The sequence below is a fragment of the Scyliorhinus torazame genome, chromosome 11 (genome assembly GCF_047496885.1).
Source record: "Scyliorhinus torazame isolate Kashiwa2021f chromosome 11, sScyTor2.1, whole genome shotgun sequence".
Lineage (NCBI taxonomy): Eukaryota > Metazoa > Chordata > Chondrichthyes > Carcharhiniformes > Scyliorhinidae > Scyliorhinus > Scyliorhinus torazame.
Window position 1 is genome coordinate 92,062,782 of NC_092717.1, and position 24,936 is coordinate 92,087,717.

The 24,936-nt window shown below is 50.8% G+C and overlaps 1 protein-coding gene and 1 pseudogene across 1 annotated transcript in view; one reads left to right on the forward strand and one right to left on the reverse strand.

Annotated features, from left to right (window-relative positions):
- The window catches only part of znf704 (zinc finger protein 704), a 361,108-nt gene that overhangs the window by 280,101 nt on the left and 56,071 nt on the right, over positions 1-24,936 (forward strand). Inside the window, exon 6 of the mRNA XM_072467494.1 lies at positions 4,505-4,766. Coding sequence (XP_072323595.1) covers positions 4,505-4,766 — 262 coding nt within the window. The remainder of the gene's footprint in view (positions 1-4,504; positions 4,767-24,936) is intronic.
- On the reverse strand, positions 17,560-18,776 carry LOC140386068 (nuclear cap-binding protein subunit 2-like; annotated as a pseudogene).

A 24,936-nucleotide genomic window follows, 5' to 3' on the forward strand; every position in this document is an offset into this window, starting at 1 on the left:
ACTCCGGCTCGAAGGAGTGACGTGAACCACTCCAACGTCAGGCCGCCCCAAAGGGGCGGAATCCTCCACACCTTCTGGGGCTAGGCCGGCGGCGTAGTGGTTTGTGCCGCGCCGACCGGCCTGGAAGGGCTTGGCGCCACGCCAATTGGCGCCGAAGGGCCTCCGCCGGCCGGCACGAGTTGGCACATGCGCGGGAGCGCCGGCGTGTGCTGGCATCCCAGCGCATGCGCAGGGGGGTTCATCTCGGCGTCGGTCATCGCGGACTGTGACAGCGGCCGATGCAGAGGAATAGAGTGACCTCATGGCACAGGCCCGCCCGTGGATTGGTGGGCTCCGAACGCGGGCCAGGCCACCTTGGGGGCACCTCCTGGGGCCAGCTCCCCCCCCCCCCCCCCCCCCCCCCCCCGAGGACCCCAGAGGCCGCCTGTGGAGCCAGGTCCCGCTGATAAGTACCTGGTGGGACCGGCCAAAAACGGGCAGCCACTCGGCCCATCGCGGGCCGGAGAATCACTGGGGAGGCCGCTGCAAGCAGCCGGCGCGGCGCAATTCCCGCCCCGCCAAACCCCGGCGCCGGAGAATTCGGCAGGGGGCGGGATTCACGGCGCCCCCTGGCGATTCTCCGACCCGGCGGGGGTGTCGGAGAATCCCGCCCCAGGACTGGCACCGGTTCCCCGATTCTCCGGGCCCTGAGTACGCCGCGCCACGTACCACCTACCTGCGCCCATTGCTGGAGGCCCGCCCCGCTATTCTCCACCTCCAACCGGCCGAAGTCCCGACGGCGTGGATCTAACATAGTCCTGCCAGTCGGGATACTAGCGTGGTGGCTGCAGACTCAGTCCGCGGCCGCCATGGTTGAGGGTGGGCCGATCGGAGGGCAGGGGGGAGGCCTTATACAGCAGTACGCTAATTTTGGGCAGGCGGTCCGGGTCGGGCATGTGGTCAATCGGGGCACTATGTTTAGGGTCCAGCTCCGCTGTCTGAGTCCGCCCTGGAGCATGGCGCGGCCGCTGGAGGCCGCCGCCGTGCGCATGCTGGGCCTTCGATGGAAGAGCGGGGGCCTGTATCTGCAGCAAAAACTGCTAGTTTTGTGATGCTTCACTGCTAGCCCCCTGCAGGGCTATGAAAATGTGGCCCTTTGGCACCATTTTATCTGGCGTGAAAGGCCACAGTTTTTACAACGGCGTGGGGACATATTCCCAAAAACAGAGAATCCAGCCCTATGTCTTTTCTTGGCACACATAGATTTTACTATGTCGCAAGATTTGTTGGTCAATGTTTCAGCACTGTTGAGTTGAGACAAAATGCTTGAATCCTCATTGAATCATGGTGGCTGGAAGGAGTCAGGGTGGGGCCTTCTCATTCCTGGCACAGCTACTTTTGAAGGGCTTCCGTCCTGACGGTGCAGCGTGTTCTGATGAATTATGGCTGCTTGCGATGATGTTGATCTGTCCAAATGTCTCAGCTCTGCGGTGCAGATCGTGAAAGCCCAATTTCAAGAGTTGCAAGGCATTTTAATGGCGGCGTTGGAGGCGCATGAGAAGGTTCTTGCAACAGAGAGAGCACTGTCCATGTGGATCGAGTGCACATTTATCTTGTGTCCAAGGCCGGGGGTTGGGTTGGCCTTCCGACCCCGGTTCTGTGTTGTTGTTCCTGATGTCGGTCGAGAAGGGTTTGGGATGGCTGAGCCTGCTGGGTCATCGCACCTGTTCGAGCCTGGGTTGTTGTCTGGCTTGGTTTGCGTGAGATGGCATGTTGGAAACTATGAGGTTTCGTGCTTTGATCGTTGGAATCCTTGGAAGATCCTGAAGAGTTCTCACCGTCTTTGACCCTGCCTCATCCTTGATTTCTACTTTCTTCGTGAGCCAGAGGCGAAGTCTTTGTCATGCTAACTGCCCCGTATCTCAGTTGTTGTCCTGGAGTTCTCTCCATCATAATTATGTTGTTGCCTGTTGATGTTGTCAACTTATTTGCTTGCAAGGAAGTGAATTAGTCGGGTGTGATATCCTGCACCGCCTGTTATCCTGATTTACTAAGTTGATATCATGTTAAGCTGAATGTTGAATTCATGATTTGTGTTAAATATTTTTACCTAATGTATCCTGGGGTGGAAGACGAGCAGAGCTGGAGCGGGAGGATGGTTGGGGGGTTTGGGTTGGTAGGATTAGTTCTGTCCTTGCTGTGTTCGAGGAAGGTTCCCCCAGCGAGAATTAATGTCATTGTGGTTGCGTTTTTCTTCTTCAGGCCCAGGCGGACTGTTGAAGACTGGGGATTGTTGGACTCCCCTTTGGGCGGAGTCTGTAGTTTCTCCTGATATGGGACTCCCTCGTCGACTGTTTTAACTGCTGTCAGAGATATTCTGAGTGAGGCCGGTCCAAGTGGTTAGTTCTGACACTTATTGCTGTTCTTCACTCTTCTCACTGGAAGGTTTTAGGGGCGTTGCTTCTACTTCTCTCTTAATGGTGGTGCCTGTCAGTGCTGGCTGTGGTGGTGTTGGATGGTGCACCTTAGTGTCAGGGACACTCGGATACGGATCTACATTGGCCCAATCCTTCCTTCTTTTGAGTGGTCCTAGTTGTAGGAGGGGATTCTGCGGTTCCGGTGGTAGGGCAGATAAACTTCCCTGGTATGGAGGTTGGTCTGATGGCCCTCTCACCCTGAAGTGGGTTCTCCCTGTTCTACAATTGGGACCAGTTTATATTCCTTTTGGTTCTTGGCTCCACGACATCCTGTTGTCCTCTTGAGGACCATACTGGTGCTGGTGGTCCGTTGATTTGTTTCTCCTTTGATCTGGGGTTGGGAGATGGGATTATGGAAGTTCGGATTCTTGCTCTTCTTATTTCTCTCCTTGTAATTCTTCTATGGGAGACCCTAGGTTGAGTATTAGGGTTTGATTGTGCTCGGTCCTCTCTTTGTCTTTGCTTTTGTTAGTTTTCCATTTCAAAGATGTAAGATAGCTGCCTGTTCCAGTCTAGATCTGGAGAAGAGTTTTAGTTGCACTGTAATTTCCCCTTATGACGGGTTCTCAGGGTATTGTTTTCTTCTTCTGTTATTTTGTCGCCTGTATCCTGTTTGGATGCAGACTGGTCATTTATCCGTGGAAGGAACATAGAATCCCTACAGCGCAGAAGGAGGCCATTCGGTCCATCAAGTCTGCACCGGCGTTCTGAAAGAGCACTCTAACCTCGCCCTATCCTTGCAACCCTGTAGCACTGCCTAACCCACATAACCCCGGCCACTAAGGGGCAATTTAGCATGGCCAATCTACCTAACCTACACATCTTTGGACTGTGGGAGGAAACCGGAGCACCCGGAGGAAACCCACACAGACACGGGAGAAAGTGCAAACTCAGTACAGACAGTGACCCACGGCCTGAATTGACCCCGGGTCCCTGGAGCTGTGAGGTAGCAGTGCTAACCACTGTGCCACCGTGCCGCATGTTGGGGGTTTTGTCCCTGATTCATCTGGTCCTATTTGTGACCAATTATGTAATGATATTGTTTTGTGCTGTACCTGTTGTACATTGATGCCTGTAACTATCTTTCTGATTTTGTGTATTTGATGCGAATTCTTTGTAAAAAAAATAGAAATTTTCGTTCAACGTTGGGATTCCTGTAACGTCATTGGCAGGGGACAGAGACAATCGGAATGGGAAATCCTGCTGGTGTTTACAGCGTTTTCAAACTTCCAAAGGATTTCCCAATCCCCCGCCCCCCTCCGGAAACGGGAGTGCAAAATCACCCCCTTAGTTTGTCTATCTTTCATTGTTGAACAGAATTTGGAAAAGATTTGAATAGTGATATAGTGTAGTTCATCAGTTTCTGCTGAGTAATCAATTAAGTACAGTTACACTTCAGAAATGGCTGTCAAGTTAATAGCCTAAGTAAAATAGAATCGCTGTGATTTTCATTTGTTGTCTTTTTAGCTTGGGCTTAAATTTTCTTTTCAGAAAAATTATATTTCACAAGTGCTCCCCAGTTTACCTAATTATAGCCAACAGATTTAACATTCATCCTTCTTTCAGTTCTTCGTTAGTGAATTGTTGAATGAATGATTTTCCAAACTGTTTTCATTAATCTTCACATTGAGCGCATCGGGAAGGGCGAAGTTGGAGTTGTTGGGAGTTTTGTTCACGTCTACGTTCCATTTCTTCTACTCAATTATAGCCGGCCCTTTCTGTTAACCATGTTTTTTGTTATCTGGGATGGACTTGGAAACCAGCTGAGGTGAAAAAGAGAAATTTCTTCTTTTCCCTGATTGCCTAAGTGGCAGTAAATAAAATGAGACTGCTATCTGAATTCCTTCCCAATGCTTAATTGGTGTTGGTCTTTAATGTCAGTAAACATGAACATAAATGTCATGAGTATATGGATAGGCTAATGCACTGCTAGGGAATTGTAGTGCACATTTTATGTAACAAAGGGGAGTGTACACAGTGACCTGTATTATTTGTATTAAACTCTGTCTCTGATCATCACTGGATGTCCATTTATTTTATCCCTAAAGTCGCAGTGTAGATTCAGATTGCAGTGATGGTGAAGAAGACTTCTACTACCAAGAGATTAAGCTGAACACGGATTCTGTAGCCGAGGGTTTGGGCAGCCTTTCTCCAGCGTCGCCATCTGTGGCCTCACCACCTACACTCTCCAGCTTGGATGCAGGACGATCTGATGTCACGGTCACAAGAAATGAGACCAAGCCTACCACACCACTGAGTCGGTCGGCACCGACGTGCCTCTACCTCATCCACACTGACCACGCTTATCAGGTAACAATACGCACCTTAATTCAGATGACTGGGATTTCAATGATTCATCGTGTGGAAAACTTGTTATCATCAAAAGGATAAAGATATGGGGCACGATTTAACTGGAAAAAATCTACATCTAGTTTTGGGCGTGTTTAGTGGGGTGTTTATCGGCGGCTGCAGCGCCAAGAAACATCTCACTATTTAACAGCACTTTGCTGGTTTTCTTTGCCGGGGTTTCTCACCATCGAGGCCGCAGTTTGTCATTTCCCACTGACAAGCTGGCTGCCCTGATCGCTCCCCAATCCCCCCACCCATTTTCGACCCACTCCTCTGCTCCCCAATCACCAGGTGGTCTCTAACGGCCTTGGAGACCCCCCTCCCCCACAGGTGCCATTACGATTGGTCCATGTTTCTGGAGACCAGTACTAAATGGTGCCACGGCAAGGCCTCCCAGGCGTGGCCGTTAGGTCCCGGGCACTGGGAGAATCCCGCAAATGCATATTTAAATGAGCCTAATGGTTTATTTAAATACGTCCAGTGATTCCGTTAGATCTGGCGAGGCGTTTCGAGTGTTGCATATCTCATGAGAGGCCTCACAAGATTCGACGGCCTCGTCCTGACACTAAGTTGGGCGCAATGATGCGGTTAAATCCTGCCCATGATTTAACGGTGCCGATGAAAAATTGAGCACAATAGCTCTACATTTAGGAATTTTAGCATGTAGGCCAATATTTCACACATTTGCCCGGTGATAATTCATCGACTCTTTTGTCAGATGGGCAAGTATTTTAATGAGATAGGATCTGCCTCTTTGGTTCATGTGTGGTATCCTTTCAAATTTGATTATTACCTCAATCATAAGAACATCATAATTAAAATTACATGATTAAGACCCAGAATATTTATGCAGTTCATTCCCTTTCGTTTTGTGGTACGTATAATTTATGAGTTATAAAGCCTTGCTTACGATCAGAAATGTCTTTATGAATTTGCTGGCTGAAAACCACTGATTGAGTTTTAAAAGACTGAAATTACATTCCAGTGACTTGAATCGGCAGTTTCTAAAATGGCTGAACATTTGGATGACTTCACTTTCCAAAGCCATTAAAATGAAGCCCGCCTGTCTAGAAAACCCCAGCAGAGATGATTATCTTGAAGGAAGGTGAATGAGATAACCTCGTAACCCATTCACAGAACATCTAGACAACCATCTAGTGCATTCACTCAGGTGGGGACACCGCATTAGATGCGATCAACTCAGACAGTGAACTCTGGCTGTGAAAGGAATTCACCTAGCCATAATGCTCTCTAAAAAATATTTTTATTCAAACAGAATTTTCATGATAACAAACACAACAACAATACAACCAATCCCATCTTATTCCCAAAATGCACACACCCAGTCCCACAAACCCCCCTGCCCCCCTCATTAAAAAAAAACCTTAACCCAATTAAGAAGAACCCCCCCCCCAAACAGCTGACGGTAACCACTTCCCTGAAAGAGTAGATGAAGGGCTGCCACCTCGAGTGGAACTCTCCCATTGACCCCCTCATGGTATACTTGATCTTCTCTCGGTGCAAATATTCCATCAGGTCCCCCAACCCAGCCAAGACCATAGGCGGCACTGGGGACCCCCACCCAAGCAGAACTCACCTCCGGGCTATTAGCGAGGCAAAAGCTAAGACATCTGCCGTCGCCCTCATCCGCAGCACCAGTGAGTCTGATACTTCAAAAATGGCCACCAACGAGTACGGCTGCAGCTGAATGCCCAAAATCCCTGATAACATATCAATAAAGGAGACCCAGAAACTTAACGAGCTTGGGGCAAGTCTAAAACAGGTGCGTGTGATTCGCCGGCCCCTATAGCACCGTTCACATCTATCCTCCCCCCCCGTACGAATGCACTCATATGCACCCTAGTCAGGTGTGCCCTGTGCACCACCTTGAACTGCATCAGGTTTAACCTTGCACATGGGGATGTGAAGTTAATCCTGTGAAGAGCCTCATTTCACACTCCCCCTTCAAGATCAAACCCAGCTCATCCTCCCACTTCGTTTTTACGTCTTCCAACGTTGCTTGCTCCATCGCCAATATCTGCCCATAGAGATCCAAAATCTTACCCTCCCCTAACTCGGCCATGGACAGGACCCTACCCAGAAGCGAGGACGACGGCACCAGAGGAAATTTAGGCAGCTCCTTGCGCAAAACATTGCGCACCTGAAAAATACCTGAACACATTCCCTCTTGTGAGCTGGAATTTCGCTAACAACTCGTCTAGGCTCGTGAACCTACCCTCCAGAAACATGTGTCTCAACCTCTCCAGCCCCTCCGTCTCCCATGCCCTAAATGATGGATCTGAGCCAGGTGGCACAAACTATTGGGGCTGGATTCTCCAATAATGGTGCTATGTCCCCAGGCCAGCGTAAAGACTGGCGTTTCACTCTGGACTTTCCTTAAGAAAGGAGGCTTGCAGGGCCCCGTAGTGCTTCTCGCAGCACTGGCTGCAGATATGGGGCCCCGCACTTCTGGTCAGGAGTCCACGCCTGCAGCGCCGCCCCGTGCGACATGGCGGACTTGGACCACCAGAAATGTAGGCCCGCCCGAGACCCCGCTGGTCCGTGACACCCGGTCGGTCCCCTGGACGTCCATGATGCCCCCATCCCCGGTGAACGATCCCTCCCCACCCCCCACCAGGGCGGCCGCGGACTGAGTCCGCAGCCGCCACCCGACGTTCCCGATGGCTGATTGGTGGTTAGACCCACGCCGTTGAGAACTCGGCCGGTTTCACACAGAGAATCACAGTGGGGGCCTCTGTCAATGGCCCCCTACCCGTGCCGCGTAGTTTACGCGCCAGAGACTCCCGAGTCAAAATTTTAAAAATGGTTTGATGACCATTCTCTGCCCCCGTGCCGGATGGGCTTTCGGCGTGGAGCCTCGGAGAATCCAGCCTTTGGTTTCTGCAAATCGGAGCCAACAGAGACGTGGAACCAAGTTTAAAATGTTGCCTAAACGGATTCCAGATCCTCTAAGTGGTTATCGGAATAAAGGAGAATCTAACAGGGGAAAAGGGGAGTGGCACTTTAACCAGGGCCCTCAGACTCTACCCTATGCATGAAACCTCCTCCAACCTGCCCCGACTAGAGTCTGGATCCTTGAACCACCCCTGCACATTCTCAATATTTGCCGCCCAGTAATAGCAAAACAGATTGGGTAATCTTTTTCTTTAAAATATTTTTATTGAAGCAATTGCAAAAATTTTATAACAATAACAAACAAAACAATAATAACATAAACATCAACATGGTAAACTAGACATTTCCCACCCAACCCCTTCTGTACATCCCTTAACCATATTGCACCTACCCGCCTGCCCCCCCTTCACAATGCTGCTTCTGCTGACGTTTTAATTTCCCCCGAGAAAGTCGCCGAATGGCTGCCACCTCCGGGAGAACCCAGCATTGACCCCCCTCATGGCAAACTTTATTTTCTCCAGCTTGAGAATCCCAGCCATGTCACTGACCCAAGTCTCCACACTCGGGGGCACTAAGTCCCTCCACATTAAAAGGATCCATATCTGGGCTACCAGGGAGGCAAAGGCCAGAACGTCGGCCTCTTTCACTCCCTGAACTCCCGGGTCTTCTGACACTCCAAAGATCGCCATCTCTGGACGAGGCACCACCCGCGTACCTAGCACCTTGGACATTGCCTTGACAAACCCCTGCCAGAATCCTCCAAGCTTCGGGCATTCCCAAAACATGTGGACATGATTTGCTGGGCTTCCCGCACACCTCGCACATCTATCTTCTACCCCGAAAAACTTGCTCATCCTCGCCGCCGTCATATGTGCCCGGTGTACCACTTTAAACTGTATTAGACTGAGCCTGGCACATGATGAGGAGGAATTAACCCTGCTTAGGGCGTCCGCCCACAGACCCGCCTCTAACTCCCCACCTAGCTCCTCCCACTTGCCCTTCAGTTCCTCCACCAGGGTCTCCTCCGCCTCCAACAACTCCTGATAGATATCCGACACTTTCCCCTCCCCCACCCAGGTACCGGACACTACTCTCCTGTATCCCCCGTGGTGGCATCAGCGGGAAAGCCAACACCAGTTTCCTCAGAAAATCCCAGACTTGTAAATATCTGAAACCATTCCCCGGCGGCAGCTTGAACTTGTCTTCCAGCGCCTGCAGACTGGGAAAACCCCGTCTATGAATAGATCTCCCATCCGTCTAATTCCTGCTCTCTGCCAACTTCGGAACCCGCCATCTATCCTGCCTGGCGCGAACCTGTGATTATTGCAAATCGGGGTCCAGACTGACGCACCCTCCACCTTCTTATACCTCCTCTATTGCCCCCAGATCCTCAGTGCCGCCGCCACCACCGGGCTAGTGGGGTACCGGGCTGGCGAGAACGGCAGAGGTGCCGTTACCAGTGCTCCCAAACTGGTGCCTTTGCATGACGCCGCCTCCATCTGCTCCCATGCTGACGCCTCCCCCATTACCCATTTCCTAATCATCGCTATATTCGCTGCCCAGTAGTAGTTGCAAAAGTTCCGCAACACCAACCCACCCTCCCCCGACTGCGCTCCAACAACATTTTCTTCACCCGCGGGGTTTTATTCGCCCATACAAAGCCCAAAATAATCTTGTTTACCCACTTGAAAAAGACCTTAGGGATGAAGATGGGGAGGCACTGGAAGACAAACAAAAATCTGGGGAGCACAGTCATTTTCACAGTCTGCACCCTCCCCGCCAGCGATAGCGGGAGCATATCCCATCTTTTAAAGTCTCCCTCCATTTGCTCCACCAGCCGGGTTAGGTTGAGCCTGTGTAATGCCTCCCATTTCCGAGCCACCTGTATTCCCAGGTAGCGAAAGCTCCTCTCAACCATCCTGAGTGGCAGCTCCTTCAGTCTCCTCTCCTGCCCCCTTGCCTGGATCACGAACAATTCACTTTTTCCCATGTTCAATTTGTACCCCAAGAACCTACCAAATTCCCCCAAGGTCTGCATAACCTCCCCCATCCCCTCCACCGGGTCCGAGATGTACAAGAGCAGATTGTCCGTGTACAGCAAAACCCGGTGTGGTTCCCCCCCCCCCGACCAGCCCCTGCCACTTCCTTGATGCTCTCAGCGCCATGGCCAGCGGCTCTATAGCCAGAGCGAACAGCAACGGGAAGAGGGGGCACCCCTGCCTCATCCCTCGGTGTAGCTTAAAGTACCCCGACCTCAGCCGGTTTGTGCACACACTCGCTACCGGCACCTGGTAGAGCAATCACACCCAGTCGATGAAGCCCTCACCAAACCCAAACCTTCCTAGCGTCTCCCAAAGATACTCCCACTCCACCCGATCAAAAGCCTTCTCCGCGTCCATCGCAATCACCACCTCCGCCTCCTCTCCTTCTGAGGGCATCATAATTACATTCAAAAGCCTCCGAACGTTAGCATTGAGCTGTCTACCCTTAACAAATCCGATTTGGTCCCCCCCTATTACCCCCGGGACACAGTCTTCTATCCTAGTGGCCAAAATCATAGCCAGCAGCTTGGCATCTACGTTCAAAAGTGAGACCGGCCTATATGACCCACATTGTTCCAGGTCCTTTTCTCGTTGGGGGGAGGATTCCCCTCTCTTTAGCCGCATTAAAGGTGCTCATCAGCAGTGGGCACAACACCTCTGAGAACTTCTTATAGAATTCTACCGGGTAACCATCCGGCCCCGGAGCCCGTCTGCATGCCCTCCAGTCCTTTAACAATTTCCTCTGCTTCAATCGGGGCCCCCAGCCCCTCGACCAGGTCCTCCTCCACCCTCGGAAACCTCAACTGATCCAGGAATTGCCTCATCCCTTCTACACCAGGCGGGGTTCCGACTCATATAATTTGCTAAAACATTCTTTAAAAACGTTGTTCATCCCCCTCTGGGTCCAAGACCATGTTGCCCTCCCCATTCCTTACTCCCCCAATCTCCCTGGCCGCTTCTCTCTTCCTAAGCAGGTGCGCCAACATCCTGCTCGCCTTTTCCCCATATTCGTAGACCACCCCCCTTGCCCTCCTCAACTGCTCCACCGCCTTCCCTGTGGTCAACACCTCAAACTTTGCGTGTAGCTTCCGACGCTCCCTCGGGAGCCCCGCGTCCAGGGCCTCCGCATATCTCCTATCCACTCCAAGTATCTCCTCCACTAATCTCTCCCTCTCTGCTCGTTCCACCTTTTCTCTATGGGACCAAATCAAAATTAGTTCCCCTTTACAACTGCTTTAAGAGCCTCCCAAACCACCGCTGCTGATACCTCACCCGTATCGTTTGTATCCAGGTAATTCTGAATGGACTTATTCTCCCACCCGCAGACCGCTTCGTCCGCTAACAACCCCACATCCAACCTCCACAGCGGGCGCTGCCCTCTCTCCTCACTCAACCGCAAATCCACCCAATGCGGGGCATGATCAGAGACTGCAATCGCCGAATACTCCGTCCCCGCCACCTTCGGAATTAGCGCCCTGCTTAGAACAAAAAAATCAATACGGGACTAAGCTTTATGGACATGAGAAAAAAACGAAAACTCCTTTGCACTTGGCCGTTCGAATCTCCACGGGTCTTACCCCCCCCATCTGCTCCATGAAACCCCTCAACTCCTTCGCCACGGCAGGCCTCCTTCCAGTCCTGGATTTTGACCGGTCCAGATCGGGATCAATGACCGTGTTAAAGTCCCCCCCCCATGATCAAGCCATGAGACTCTAGGTCCAGGATCTTGCCTAACATCCGTCTCAGAAATCCCACATCGTCCCAGTTCAGAGCGTATACGTTTACAAGCACCACCCATACACCCTCCAGCTTCCCACTCACTATAATATATCTACCCCCCTTATCTGCCACAATTCTTCCAGCCTCAAACGCCACCCGCTTGCTGATCAATATCGCTACCCCCCTGGTCTTTGAGTCAAGCCCAGAGTGAAACACCTGACCAACCCACCCCTTTCTCAATCTCGTCTGATCAATAATCTTTAGATGTGTCTCCTGAAGCATTGCTACGTCTCAGATTCGGTAATCTTAAAGTCCCTGACTTCCTATTCCTTTGTAAAAATGTCCAGGGTTCTTACCAGTCCAGACAAAAGTAGAAATCAGTTTGTTCACCTTGCAAAAGAAAACCTTGGGTAGAAAGAGTGGGAGACACTGGAACAAAAACCTCGGGAAAATATTCATCGTCGCCGTCTCTACCCTTCCTACTAAGATTAGAGGGAGGACGTCCCACCTTTTCAAATCGGCCTTCACCCCATTCACCAGACCAGAAAAGTGAAGTTTATGAAGCTTGGCCCAATCATGGGCCACCCGGATACCCAAATACCAGAAGTTAGTCTTGGCCGCATGAAACGGCAGCCTCCCCAGATCTGCTCCCCTCCCCGGGGGTTCACCAGAAAAATTTTGCTCTTACCCAGATTAAGCTTGTACCTGAAAAGGTGCCAAACCTCCTGAGCAGCTCCATTATCTCCCCCACATTGGATGAGGGTCCGTAATATATAGTAACAGATCATCCGCATATAAAGACACCAAATGCTCCCCGGCTCTATCCCCCTCCATCTGGTCGACAATCTCAATGCAATGGCCAGCGGCTCAATTGCTAAGGCAAACACCTGCAGAGACACCGGGCACCCTTGTCTTGGACCCCTGTTCAGTTGAAAATAGCCCAAGCTCAGGGCATTAGTACATACACTCGTGGTGGGGGGCCCCCTGTAAAAGCCTAATCCATTAAATAAATTTTGGTCTGAGCCAAATCACCCCAGGATCACAAAGTGGTACCCCTACTCAATCCTATTGAACGCTTTCTCGCATCCATCGATACAATCACCTCTGGCTTGGTCTCTAAGGAGGCAGACAACACAATATTTAACAATCTCCTAATGCTGGCTGACAACTGCCAGCTTTAACAAATCTAGACTGCTCCTCCAAAATCACCCCAGATAGGCAGAGCTGCACCTCATTGCCAACATCTTAGCCAACAACTTAGCATCAGTGTTTAACAACGAAATAGGCCGATATGAGCCACATTGCACAGGATCCTTGTCCTTCTTCATGATCAGAACGGGCAGCGCGGTAGCATAGTGGTTAGCACAGTTGCTTCACAGCTCCAGGGACCCAGGTTCGATTCCCGCTTGGGTCACTGTCTGTGCAGAGTCTGCACATCCTCCCCGTGTCTGCGTGGGTTTCCTCCGGGTGCTCCGGTTTCCTCCCACAGTCCAAAAATGTGCGAGCTATGTGGATTGGCCATGCTAAATTGCCCCTAAGTGTCCAAAAAGATTGGGTGGGGTTACTGGGAAAGGGATGCGTAGGTTTAAGTGCGGTGCTCTTTCCAAGGGCCGGTGCAGACTCGATGGGCCAGGCGGCCTCCTTCTGCACTGTAAATTCTATGATTCTATGATCAAGGAAATCAACGCCTGCGTCGGCGTCGCCGGCAACCCCTCCCGTGACACGGAATCATTAAAAATATCCAGGAAAAGTGGGACCAACTGACCAGCAAACTGTAAAATTCAATGGGGAACCCATCCAGACCTGGTGGTTTGCCCGTCTGCAGTAACCAAATGCAACTCATGCTCTTCTCCAGCCCAATCGGCCAACTTCTGCCTTCTCTCCTGCTCGACCTCCGGGAAGGTCAACCCGTCCAAGAATTGTCTCATTGGTGAGCCCTCCCCTGGAGGCTCTAGCTCAAATAACCCACGGTAGAAGGCCTCAAACATCTCATTAACCTTCTCTGGGGCAGCAACTATCTCGCCACCCGAGTCCCTGACCTGCACTATATCGTGGGAGGCTGCCTGCCTTCTCCCCATACTCATAGAAAGCCCTCCATAAGTGTGCAGCTGGGTCACCCCCCCTTACCCATTGACAACAACTCAAACTCTTTCTGCCCGCCAATAACTCCAGCGTCGGGGCGATCGAGTACTGACAGTCCACCTCGAGAATGGAATCCACCAGTCTCTGTCTCTCCACCTTCCCAGATTTATCCCCATGCGCCTTAAAATAGCTTATCTCCCCATAACCACTGCTTTCAGGGCCTCCCTGAATGTGGATTGTGAGACTACCTCATTCCGTATGAACTCAACATACTCCCCAATGGCAGAGGACACCCACTCACAAAGTCTCTTATCTCCGAGCAATGCTGTGTCCAGTCTCCACGGGGTCTCTGGGTGCGGCCCGGCTCCAACATCTGGTACACAAAATGCGGAGCATGATCCGATATAACGCTAGCCGAGCAACCCACCCCCCTCACCCCAGAGAAAAGAGACCTACCCACCACAAAGAAGTCAATTTGGGAAGAAACCCAGTGAACATGAGAAAAAAGAAAACTCCTTGGACTCCTCACCCCGCCGGCGGGATGCTCCGTTACGCCGGCAAGTCAATGGGGTTTCCCATTGTGGGGCAGCCCCACGCCATCGAGAAACCCCCGGGCTGCTGGCAAAACGGAGCATCCCGCCGGCGGAGAATCCAGGCCTTTAGCTCCCAGAAACTTAAACCTCCACATGTCTACCCTCCCACCCTACCCCCCATCTGTTCCATGAACACCAATAACTCCTTTGCCACCCCTAATGGACTCCTAGACTTGGGACACGACCTATCCAATCTAGGATCCAAAACACAATTGAAGTCTCCCCCCATAATTATCTGATGAGCATCAAGATCTGGGATAGATGCCAGCACCTTGTTAACAAATGGTGTGCCATCCCAGTTCAGTGCATACACATCAACCAGCATCACCAGCGTGCCCGCCAACGATCCACTGATGATTACGTACCTCCCACCTGAGTCTGCCAATATATTGCCCGCAGAAAAAGCCAGCCTCTTATTAATATATGAGGGGGTCCCCTACACCCCACAAACAAAACCCGAGTGATTAGCTGCCTCTCCCATCCATTTCGCAACCTTACTTGATCTTTTATTCACAAATGGGTCTCATGTAAAGAAAACACATCCGCCTTCAAACTTCTCAAGTGCGCAAGCACCTAGGACCTTCTCACTGGGCCATTTAACCCCCTCACATTCCAGGTTATCAAACGGATTGGGGGCCTCTGCTCCCCCAACCCAGGATCAGCCATAACTACCCTGTAAAGCAATCAGCAGCGTCTCAACTTGTGGCAGTTCCAGGCCCAGCCAGAGTCTCTGTCCTCACAAGTTACCTGAAGATGAGCTGCATACACCGCACCAAACCTCGTGTTGCCTTTGTACAGCGCTGTCTTGGCCTTATTAACGCTGCCGGCATTCTCACCAGCTCTGCCCCAACATCTTGGTAGATTCTTATGGCATGGCCCTCTCAGCTACAGTCTCGATGGTCCTTCGCCCAGCTCAGGACCCGCTCCTTATCCAGGTATCGATGAAACCTGACTACGAATGCCTGAGGTAGCTCCCCCGATCTGGGCTTCTGCCTCAGTGATCTATGGACTCGGTCCAACTCAGGAGGGTTCAAAATGACCCCCTTCCCCCACCAACTTTCTGAACATCTTGGACATGTGGTCCGTGGAATTGGAGCCCTGCAGGGCCTCTGGTAGCCCGAAGATCCTTACGTTTTGCCGCCTGGAGTGTTTCTCCAGATCGTCAATCTTGGCCTTTAGCGCTCTCCGCTCATCCACCAGCACTGCCATCCCTGCCTCCAAGGAGGCAAACCGATCACTTGGTCAGAGAGCGCCGCCTCTACTTTCTGAATCGCCGCCCCATGTACCTCTATCCGCTGGTCCATCTTGTCCATGGCTGCCAGAATTGGGGCTAAGACACCCTCCATTGCCTTCTCCAGATCCTCAGCGACTGCCTGCTGCTGCTTCTTAAATTCATCAGTCAAGAGGCTAACCAACTTCTCAGTAATCCACTGAGGGGCCACCTCAGCAGAAGCCACCACCAAGTCCCGCCCTACTGAGGATCAAGGAACTTTTGATTCCGACGACGCTCCCTTGCCCAACTTCTGCTTTTTAAAACTATTTTTACCATACATTTCTCTCTCTCTCTTTCCATGAACATATTTACATTGTCTCAATGCCTTTGTGTATGTGTGTCAACTTTGAGTGCATATTTTGGGGTAGTCACTGGATCAGTGTTTTTATTATTTTACATAGACCAGGCTAAATATAATAAATGCTATTAAAAATCGTACAAGGTAACCTGTCTGTGTGTCTTTTACAGCAGCCTTTTTCAAACTTTTATTCCCAGGACCCACTTTTACCAACCAGCTGGCCTTCAGGACCACGCCGGCTTACCTTCGGGACCCACACCAAACGACTTTCACGACACTCCATTTTCACTTACCTTTAATGCGACAGGTGATGCTTGATCCATCCAATGTTACATTTCTGCTAAGAATGTCAGCTGATGATTTAGGTGCCCACTGCATCCTTTGAAAAAAATCAAGAGGTTTGTCCTCCAACTTGCCATGCTTAGTCTTCAAATGCCTTTAAAGTTTTGAGGGTTTTAAACTCTCATTTGCCAGCACTTCCCTGCGTATAACACATGTGGGCTTTGCATCCTGAGTTGCATTGGCACAATTAAACAAAGCCATACCTCAAGACATCTTTTTTATACTGCTTTGTTCCCGATTTCACTTTTTTCTTTGTTGGCTGTTCACCAGAGGCGCTGGAGCTCTGTACAGAGCTAACACAAGCACTGGTCTGTCCTGTCGAGGACTACCTTGATCAGCTCTCTCTAGCAGAATCAGTTGTGAGATCCTGGCCAGTTTGTGTCTCTGGCCCTCTCTTCCTTATAACAAAACGATCCATCTTCAGTTCCTCACAGTCCTGTTGCCTTGCTTGCTCGCAGCTAGAAAATGGAGCAATCTCTCCTCTGTGATTTTGCGCCAAAAGCACGGATGTACAGGGCACGTGACATCTGTGTACATGCCAAGCGCATGGCCTGCTCTCTGCTACCGCTTCTGGCCAGAAGACTGCATCATTCACATTTAAAACATGTTCGCAGCCAGCAGTCTCTTTTTTTAAAGGTTTTTATTCCGTTTTTATTAGGAATGACAAAAATTACAACTTTAGTAGGAACCAAAATTGGACAAAATGATTGCACTTCAAAAACTGGATGCTTTTTTCTTGAAACTGGTAAAAAAAAAAGAGTTAATTAGGCACATGGGGCGGGATTCTCCGATATCGGCGCGATGTCCGCCGACCAGCACCAAAAACGGCGCGAATCAGTCCGGCATTGCGCCACCCCAAAGGTGCGGAATTCTCCGCATCTTGAGGGGCCGAGCCCTCATCTTGAGGAGCTAGGCCCGCGCCGGACTGATTTCCGCCCCGCCAGCTGACGGGAAAGGCCTTTGGTGCCCCGCCAGCTGGCGCGAAACTGACTTTGCCGGGTGGAGCATGCGCGGGAGCGTCAGCGGCCGCTCACGGCATTCCCGCGCATGCGCAGTGGAGGGGGTCTCTTCCATCTCCGCCATGGTGGAGACCATGGCGAAGGCGGAAGGAAAAGAATGCCCCCACGGCACAGGCCCGCCCGCGGATCGGTGGGCCCCGATCGTGGGCCAGGCCACCGTGGGGGCACCCCCCCGGGCCAGATCGCCCCCCCCCCCCAGGACCCCGGAGCCCGCCCGCGCCGCCGTGTCCCGCCGTCCTAAATGTGGTTCAATCCACGCCGGCTGGGTTGACAGCGGCGGGACTTCGGCCCATCGCGGACCGGAGAATCGCCGGGGGATTACCGCAGACCGGCGCGGCGTGATTCCCGCCCCCGCCGAATCTCCGGTGGCGGAGAATTCGCGACACGGCGGGGGCGGGATTCACGCCAGCCCCCTCCACCGGGTCGGAGAATCGCGCCCATGATATCTCAAATATACAATCAGTGAAAATCTAAGATTTCTGTCTTGGTCCTGGGACTCTCAGCATCTGGACTTGCTTTTCAAATCCACCTCTGTCAGAGTCATAATCTGTCTTATAATCATCATGCACCTGTCCACCAGATTTCCCTTACCCAAACTGTCTGCCTTTTTTGAGCCATTATCCCAATCTGTTCTGATGATTTGATCCTCCAAGTGTGTTCCGTTAATGAATCTCATGCACTGTTCAGCATCACAACGTATCTAATATTCCACAAAAGAGATTCTGCATGACGTTTTCTTGGTTTTGTCCAAACCCATAATGATTTGCTTAACATCTTCGTAGATTTGTTCCTCAGTAGTGTAAATAACCATGGCGAAATTCTCCGGTATTGGCGTGATGTCCGCCGACCGGCGCCAGAAACGGCGCAAATCAGTCGGGCATCGCGCCGCCCCAAAGGTGCGGATCCTCCGCATCTTGGGGGGCCGAGCCCTAACGTTGAGGGGCTATGCCCGCGCTGGACTGATTTCCGCCTCGCCAACTGGTGCGGAAATGACATTGCCGGATGGAGCATGCGCGGGAGAGTTAGCGGCCGCTCACTTCACCCCGTGCATGCGCAGTAGAGGGAGTCTCTTCCGCCTCCGCCATGGTGGAGACCGTAGCGAAGGCGGAAGGAAAAGAGTGCCCCCACGGCACAGGCCCGCCAACGGATCGGTGGGCCCCGATCGCGGGCCAGGCCACCGTGGGGGCACCCCCCTCCCGGGGCCAGATCGCCCCGCGCCCCCCCCCCCCCCCCCCAGGACCCCGGAGCCCGCCCGCGCCGCCTTGCCCCGCCGGTAAGAGAGGTGGTTTAATCCACGCCGGCGGGACAGGCATCCTAGCAGCGGGACTTCAGCCCATCCGGGCCGGAGATTCGCCGGGGGGGGCCGCCAACCAGCGCGGCGCGATTCCCGCCTCCGCCGAATATCCGGTGCCGGAGAATTCGGCAACCCGCGGGGGCGGGATTCACGCCAGCCCCCGGCGATTCTCCGACCCGGCGGGGGGGGTCGGAGAATCTCGCCCCAGATTCCCAACATAGAGAGTGCAGCTGTACCGCAGTAATTTGTCCTGCCCATATCGGCTTCCCTAAAGTGCTGGACTCAGTATTGGCCCAGCTCCACATGAGAGTCTCTGTTAAGGGCATTCAGCACCACAGACAAGGAGCTGGAGAGGAGAGCCACAGCACTCAGCAACTGGAGCAAGGAAATCATCTGCACGTAAACGGAAATGACTCCCTCACGGCCAACATTCTTAAAAGCCGGTCAGGGGTTGGCATTCTTAAAATTCATCCGCTGACCGGCTTTAAAGAATGTCGGCCGTTGACTGGCTTTAAAGAATGTCGGGCGCTGACGGGCTTTAAAGAATGTCGGCCGCTGACTGACTTTAAAGAATGTCGGGCGCTGACCAGCTATTGAGAATGACGGCCGCTGACTGGCTTTCTTCGGTTTACAGTGTCACAATACAGTAAAATGTCTCCAAAATAGCCTGTGAAATTCAAAATCCTCAAAAACTCAAGTATTGAGCTGGAGTTTGCATTTAGCTTGAACCCCGTGTCTGTTGCCATTAAAATACCAAAGCACTACAAACAGATTTTAAAGAAAATCCAAACCTCCAGACGATACCTAACTGGGATGTAGAAGGGAAAAAAATCAGAACGTGCCAGGCTTTTGAAACAAAACATTTCTTGGATCAGACCCCAACACCAAAAGAGATTTAAGCATAATTATGCCTCATCTGAAAAAGATGGTGAGAAATTTGAACTTGAATAGAGAACACCTGTTGCAGTGTAAGGTTGGTGAGTTTTTGTTTGAATATGAATGTGTGTTCCGGTGTTTTTGCAGAACAACTTTTCTAATTAAATGCTAGTAGTATTTAATATTACTTGACGGGAAGGTGTTCTAAAGCTTTGCTGTCTTTCGTAAATTACTTCATGGATTTACTGGCTGAGAACCACTGGATTGAGTCTTAAAAGACTGAAAGTACTTTCCAGTAACTTGAAACAACAGTTTCTAAAATAGCTGAATGTTTGCATGACTACTTTACACATTCCAAAGCAATTAAAATGGAGCCAACCTGTCTAGAAAACCCCAGCAGAGACAATCACCTTGAATGAGTGTGAATGGGATAATCTCCTAATCCATTCACAGAACATACAGACAACACCTGGTGTATTAAATTGGGTGGGGACTACGCATAGATGTAATCACCTCAGACAACAAACTCTGTCTGAGAAAAGAATTGACCCAGCCATAATCTAATCATGTAAAGTATGGACCTGGAATCCGCTAGCCATGACCAAGTTTGGGTAAATGGCCAGTTGAAGAGAGAGATTTGTGAAACAAACCAGCTAACTCTCTTCTTTTGTTTAAGGAACTGTTTTTCTCTAGGCCACAAAGTCAGACGCAGAAGAATCACTGAAGAGGCAGGACCCCTAAGTGGGACATTCTTTCTTTCTCTCTCCATCCATTCTATAATTTTGAGCCTGTATGCTGTTCGGCTATCCACCAGCTCCAGACAGTGTTTTAAATTCAACCCAGCAATTTCTGACTCCAAAAAACAGAGATAAGTCGTCCATAAACATATTTATATTAGCTCGATGCTGAATCCAGACGAATCCTTGAACTCAGCCTAAAACCAACCAAGTCATTAATCTACACAGCATATAAAACTTTAACTTTTATTGGTCTCTAAAATGGCTGCTTAATCTATACTCCCATGCGTAACATTTTTGTGTTTGTGTGTGAACTTCGTGTGCTTGTGTGTGTGAAAGTCAGAACAATTTTGTAATTTTTACTTAGACCAGGTTAAGTATAAGAAACACTATCTCTTGTTAAAATCTTACAAGGGAACCTGTCTGTGTATGTCATTTAGAGTCAAGGTACGTAAATAGTGAGGCACTCACTGAATTGGCAACCATATCCTTTAAAAAAAATCTTTTGTGACCAAAAGAAGAGTGGGAAAAGAGGGGAGCCATTTGCGCCTCCTCACCTGATTATAACAAATGTAATGCTATATTCTCTTCCACTACCTTGTTACAACCTTAGTAACATGTGTCGGTGCATGCATCTTTTATAGATGTCTTTATCAACTGTTCCTTCCAAGTCTATCTAATTTTTGGACTACTACTTTACAGTATTATTCTTACCTCATCTTTGTATCCTTTATAAATCAAGTAATTTCTTCTGGACGTTCTCCAGGATCCTTGGAGTCATTGATGCTGCATTCAATTGTTCACTGGTAAATTGCTATTATTAGTTACTCCTTAGCATAGTTAAGGGTAATTTCCCCATCCAGCAGAGGGCAGTAGAGCAGAGCTGCTGATTGACTATTGCAGAGGAAATTTGCATACGCCGTTGTGCTCACCCTAACTTGAAGGTGTACCTGAGCAAGAGACCCTAGCTGTTCAAGTGAAGACAAGCATCCAGCAGAGGGCAGTAGAGCGGAGCTGCTGATTGGTTGTGGCGGGGGAAATTTGCATACGCCGTTGTGCTAACTTGAAGGTGGTTTGTGGAGGAGCTGTTGTCAAGTGGCACTTAAACCCGAAACACTTCTTCAGTGTTTCCCTCCCTATCCACTCCTCTAACCAAAAAAAAACAACCGCTGTAAAGATCAAGAGGAAGGCTCGAGGGCAGGTAGAAGTAGAAAGAAGTTGAACCGTGACGTCACGGCCTGCAGGTAAGGGATTGGCTGGTGACTGGTAAGTATTTTTTCTTTTATTTTCCCTCAGGTGTTATTGTGGTTGCAGAGGTTGCTGAGTGAGTGCTTGCTGAGAAGGGGAGTGAATAACAGGTAAGCTCTGTCTTTCTTTTTCTTTTTTTATCTAGAGGGGATGGCAGGGAAGGAAGTGCAATGTTCCTCCTGCAGAATGTTAGAGGTGAGGGACGCCGTCAGTGTCCCTGCTGATTTCACCTGTGGGAAGTGCACCCATCTCCAGCTCCTCAGAAACCGCATTAGGGAACCGGAGCTGGAGCTGGATGAACTACGGATCATTCGGGAGGCAGAGGTGGTCATAGATAGAAGCTTCAGGGATGTAGTTACTCCGAAGAATAAAGATAGATGGGTGACGGTGAGAGGGGCTGGGAGGAAGCAGTCACTACAGGGATCCCCTGTGGTCATTCCCCTTAGTAACAAGTGTACCGCTTTGGATACTGTTGGGAAGGGGGGGGGGGGAGAACTTACCAGGGGTAAGCCATGGGGTACAGGTCACTGGCACAGAGTCTGTCCCTGTTGCTCAGAAGGGAAGGGGGGAGAGGAGTAGAGCATTAATCATTGGAGACTCCATAGTTAGGGGGATAGATAGGAGATTCTGTGGGAACGAGAGAGACTCGCGGTTGGTGTATTGCCTCCCAGGTGCCAGGGTCCGTGATGTCTCGGATCGTGTTTTGGGGATCCTTAAGGGGGAGGGGGAGCAGCCCCAAGTCGTGGTCCACATAGGTACCAACGACATAGGTAGGAAAAGGGATAGGGATGTTAGGCAGGAATTCAGGGAGCTAGGGTGGAAACTTAGATCTAGGACAAACAGAGTCATTATCTCTGGGTTGTTACCCATGCCACGTGCTAGCGAGACGAGGAATAGGGAGAGAGAGGAGTTGAACACGTGGCTACAGGGATGGTGCAGGAGGGAGGGTTTCATATTTCTGGATAATTGGGGCTCATTCTGGGGTCGGTGGGACCTCTACAAACGGGATGGTCTACACCTGCATCAGAGTGGTACCAATATCCTGGGGGGGGAAATTTGCTAATGCTCTTCGGGAGGGTTTAAACTAGCTCAGCAGGGGCTTGGGAACCTGAATTGTAGCTCCAGTATACAGGAGGGTGAGAGTAGTGAGGTCATGAGTAAGGTTTCAAAGTTGCAGGAGATGTACCGGCAGGCAGGAAGGTGGTTTAAGGTGTGTCTTCTTCAATGCCAGGAGCATCCGGAATAAGGTGGGTGAATGTGCGGCATGGGTTGGTACCTGGGATTTCGATGTTGTGGCCATTTCGGAGACATGGGGCGTGATTCTCCAACCCCCCCATCGGGTCGGAGAATCGCCGGGGGCCGGCGTGTATCCCGCCCCCGCCGTGTCGCGAATTCTCCGCCACCGGAGATTCGCCGGGGGCGGGAATCGCGCCGCGCCGGTCGGCGGGAATCCCCCGGCGATTCTCCGGTCCGCGATGGGCCAAAGTCCCGCCGCTGTCAACCCACGCCAGCCGGCGTGGATTGAACCACCTTTGGGACGGCGGCACGGGCGGGCTCCGGGGTCCTGGGGGGGGGGGGGCGTGGGGCGATCTGGCCCGGGGGGTGCCTCCACGGGCAGGCCTGTTCCGTGGGGGGCACTCTTTTCCTTCCGCCTTCGCCATGGTCTCCACAATGGCGGAGGCGGAAGAGACCCCCTCCACTGCGCATGCACGGGGATGCCGTGAGCGGCCGCTGACGCTCCCGCGCATGCGCCGCCCGGCAAAGTCAGTTTCGCGCTGGGGCGGAATTCAGTCCAGCTCGGGCCTAGCCCCTCAAGGTGAGGGCTCGGCCGCTCAAGATGCGGAGACTTCCGCACCTTTGGAGCGGCGCGATGCCGGACTGATTCTCGCCGTTTTTGGCGCCGGTCGGCGGACATCGCGCCGATATCGGAGAATCCCGCCCATGGATAGAGATGGGACAGGAATGGTTGTTGCAGGTGCCGGGGTTTAGATATTTCAGTAAGCGCAGGGAAGGTGGTAAAAGAGGGGGAGGGGTGGCATTGTTAGTCAAGGACAGTATTACGGTGGTAGAAAGGACGTTTGATGAGGACTTGTCTACTGAGGTAGTATGGGCTGAGGTTAGAAACAGGAAAGGAGAAGTTACCCTGTTAGGGGTTTTCTATAGGCCTCTGAAAAGTTCCAGAGATGTAGAGGAAAGGATTGCAAAGATGATTCTGGATAGGAGCGAAAGCAACAGGTTAGTTGTTATGGGGGACTTTAACTTTCCAAATATTGACTGGAAACGCTATAGTTCGAGTACTTTAGATGGGTCCGTTTTTGTCCAATGTGTGCAGGAGGGTTTCTTGACACAGTATGTAGATAGGCCAACGAGAGGCGAGGCCATATTGGATTTGGTACTGGGTAATGAACCAGGACAGGTGTTAGATTTGGAGGTAGGTGAGCACTTTGGTGATAGTGACCATAATTCGATTACGTTTACTTTAGTGATGGAAAGAGATAGGTATATACCGCAGGGCACAAGTTATATCTGGGGGAAAGGCAATTATGATGCGATGAGGCAAGACTTAGGATGCATCGGATGAAGAGGAAAACTGCAGGGGATGAGCACATTGGAAATGTGGAGCTTGTTCTAGGAACAGCTACTGCGTGTCCTTGATAAGTATGTACCTGTCAGGCAGGGAGGAAGTGGTCAAGCAAGGGAACCGTGGTTTACTAAAGCAGTTGAAACACTTGTCAAGAGGAAGAAGGAGGCTTATGTAAAGATGAGACATGAAGGTTCAGTTAGGGCGCTCGAGAGTTACAAGTTAGCTCGGCAGGACCTAAAGAGAGAGCTAAGAAGAGCCAGGAGGGGACATGAGAAGTCTTTGGCAGGTAGGATCAAGGATAACCCTAAAGCTTTCTATAGATATGTCAGGAATAAACAAATGACTAGGGTAAGAGTAGGGCCAGTCAAGGACAGTAGTGAGAAGTTGTGCTTGGAGTCCAAGGAGATAGAAGAGGTGCTAAATGAATATTTTTCGTCAGTATTCACACAGGAAAAAGACAATGTTGTCGAGGAGAATACTGAGATTCAGGTTACTAGACTAGAAGGGCTTGAGGTTCATGAGGAGGAGGTGTTAGCAATTCTGGAAAGTGTGAAAATAGATAAGTCTCCTGGGCCGGATAGGATTTATCCTAGGATTCTCTGGGAAGCTAGGGAGGAGATTGCTGAGCCTTTGGCTTTGATCTTTAAGTCATCTTTGTCTACAGGAATAGTGCCTGAAGACTGGAGGATAGCAAATGTTGTTCCCTTGTTCAAGAAGGGGAGTAGAGACAACCCCGGTAACTATAGACCAGTGGGCCTTACTTCTGTTGTTGGCAAAATCTTGGAAAGGTTTATAAGAGATAGGATGTATAATCATCTGGAAAGGAATAATTTGATTAGAGATAGTCAACACGGTTTTGTGAAGGGTAGGTCGTGCCTCACAAACCTTATTGAGTTCTTTGAGAAGGTGACCAAACAGGTGGATGAGGGTAAAGCAGTGTATATGGATTTCCGTAAAGCGTTTGATAAGGTTCCCCACGGTAGGCTACTGCAGAAAATACGGAGGCATGGGATTCAGGGTGATTTAGCAGTTTGGATCAGAAATTGGCTAGCTGGAAGAAGACAAAGGGTGGTGGTTGATGGGAAATATTCAGATTAGAGTCCAGTTA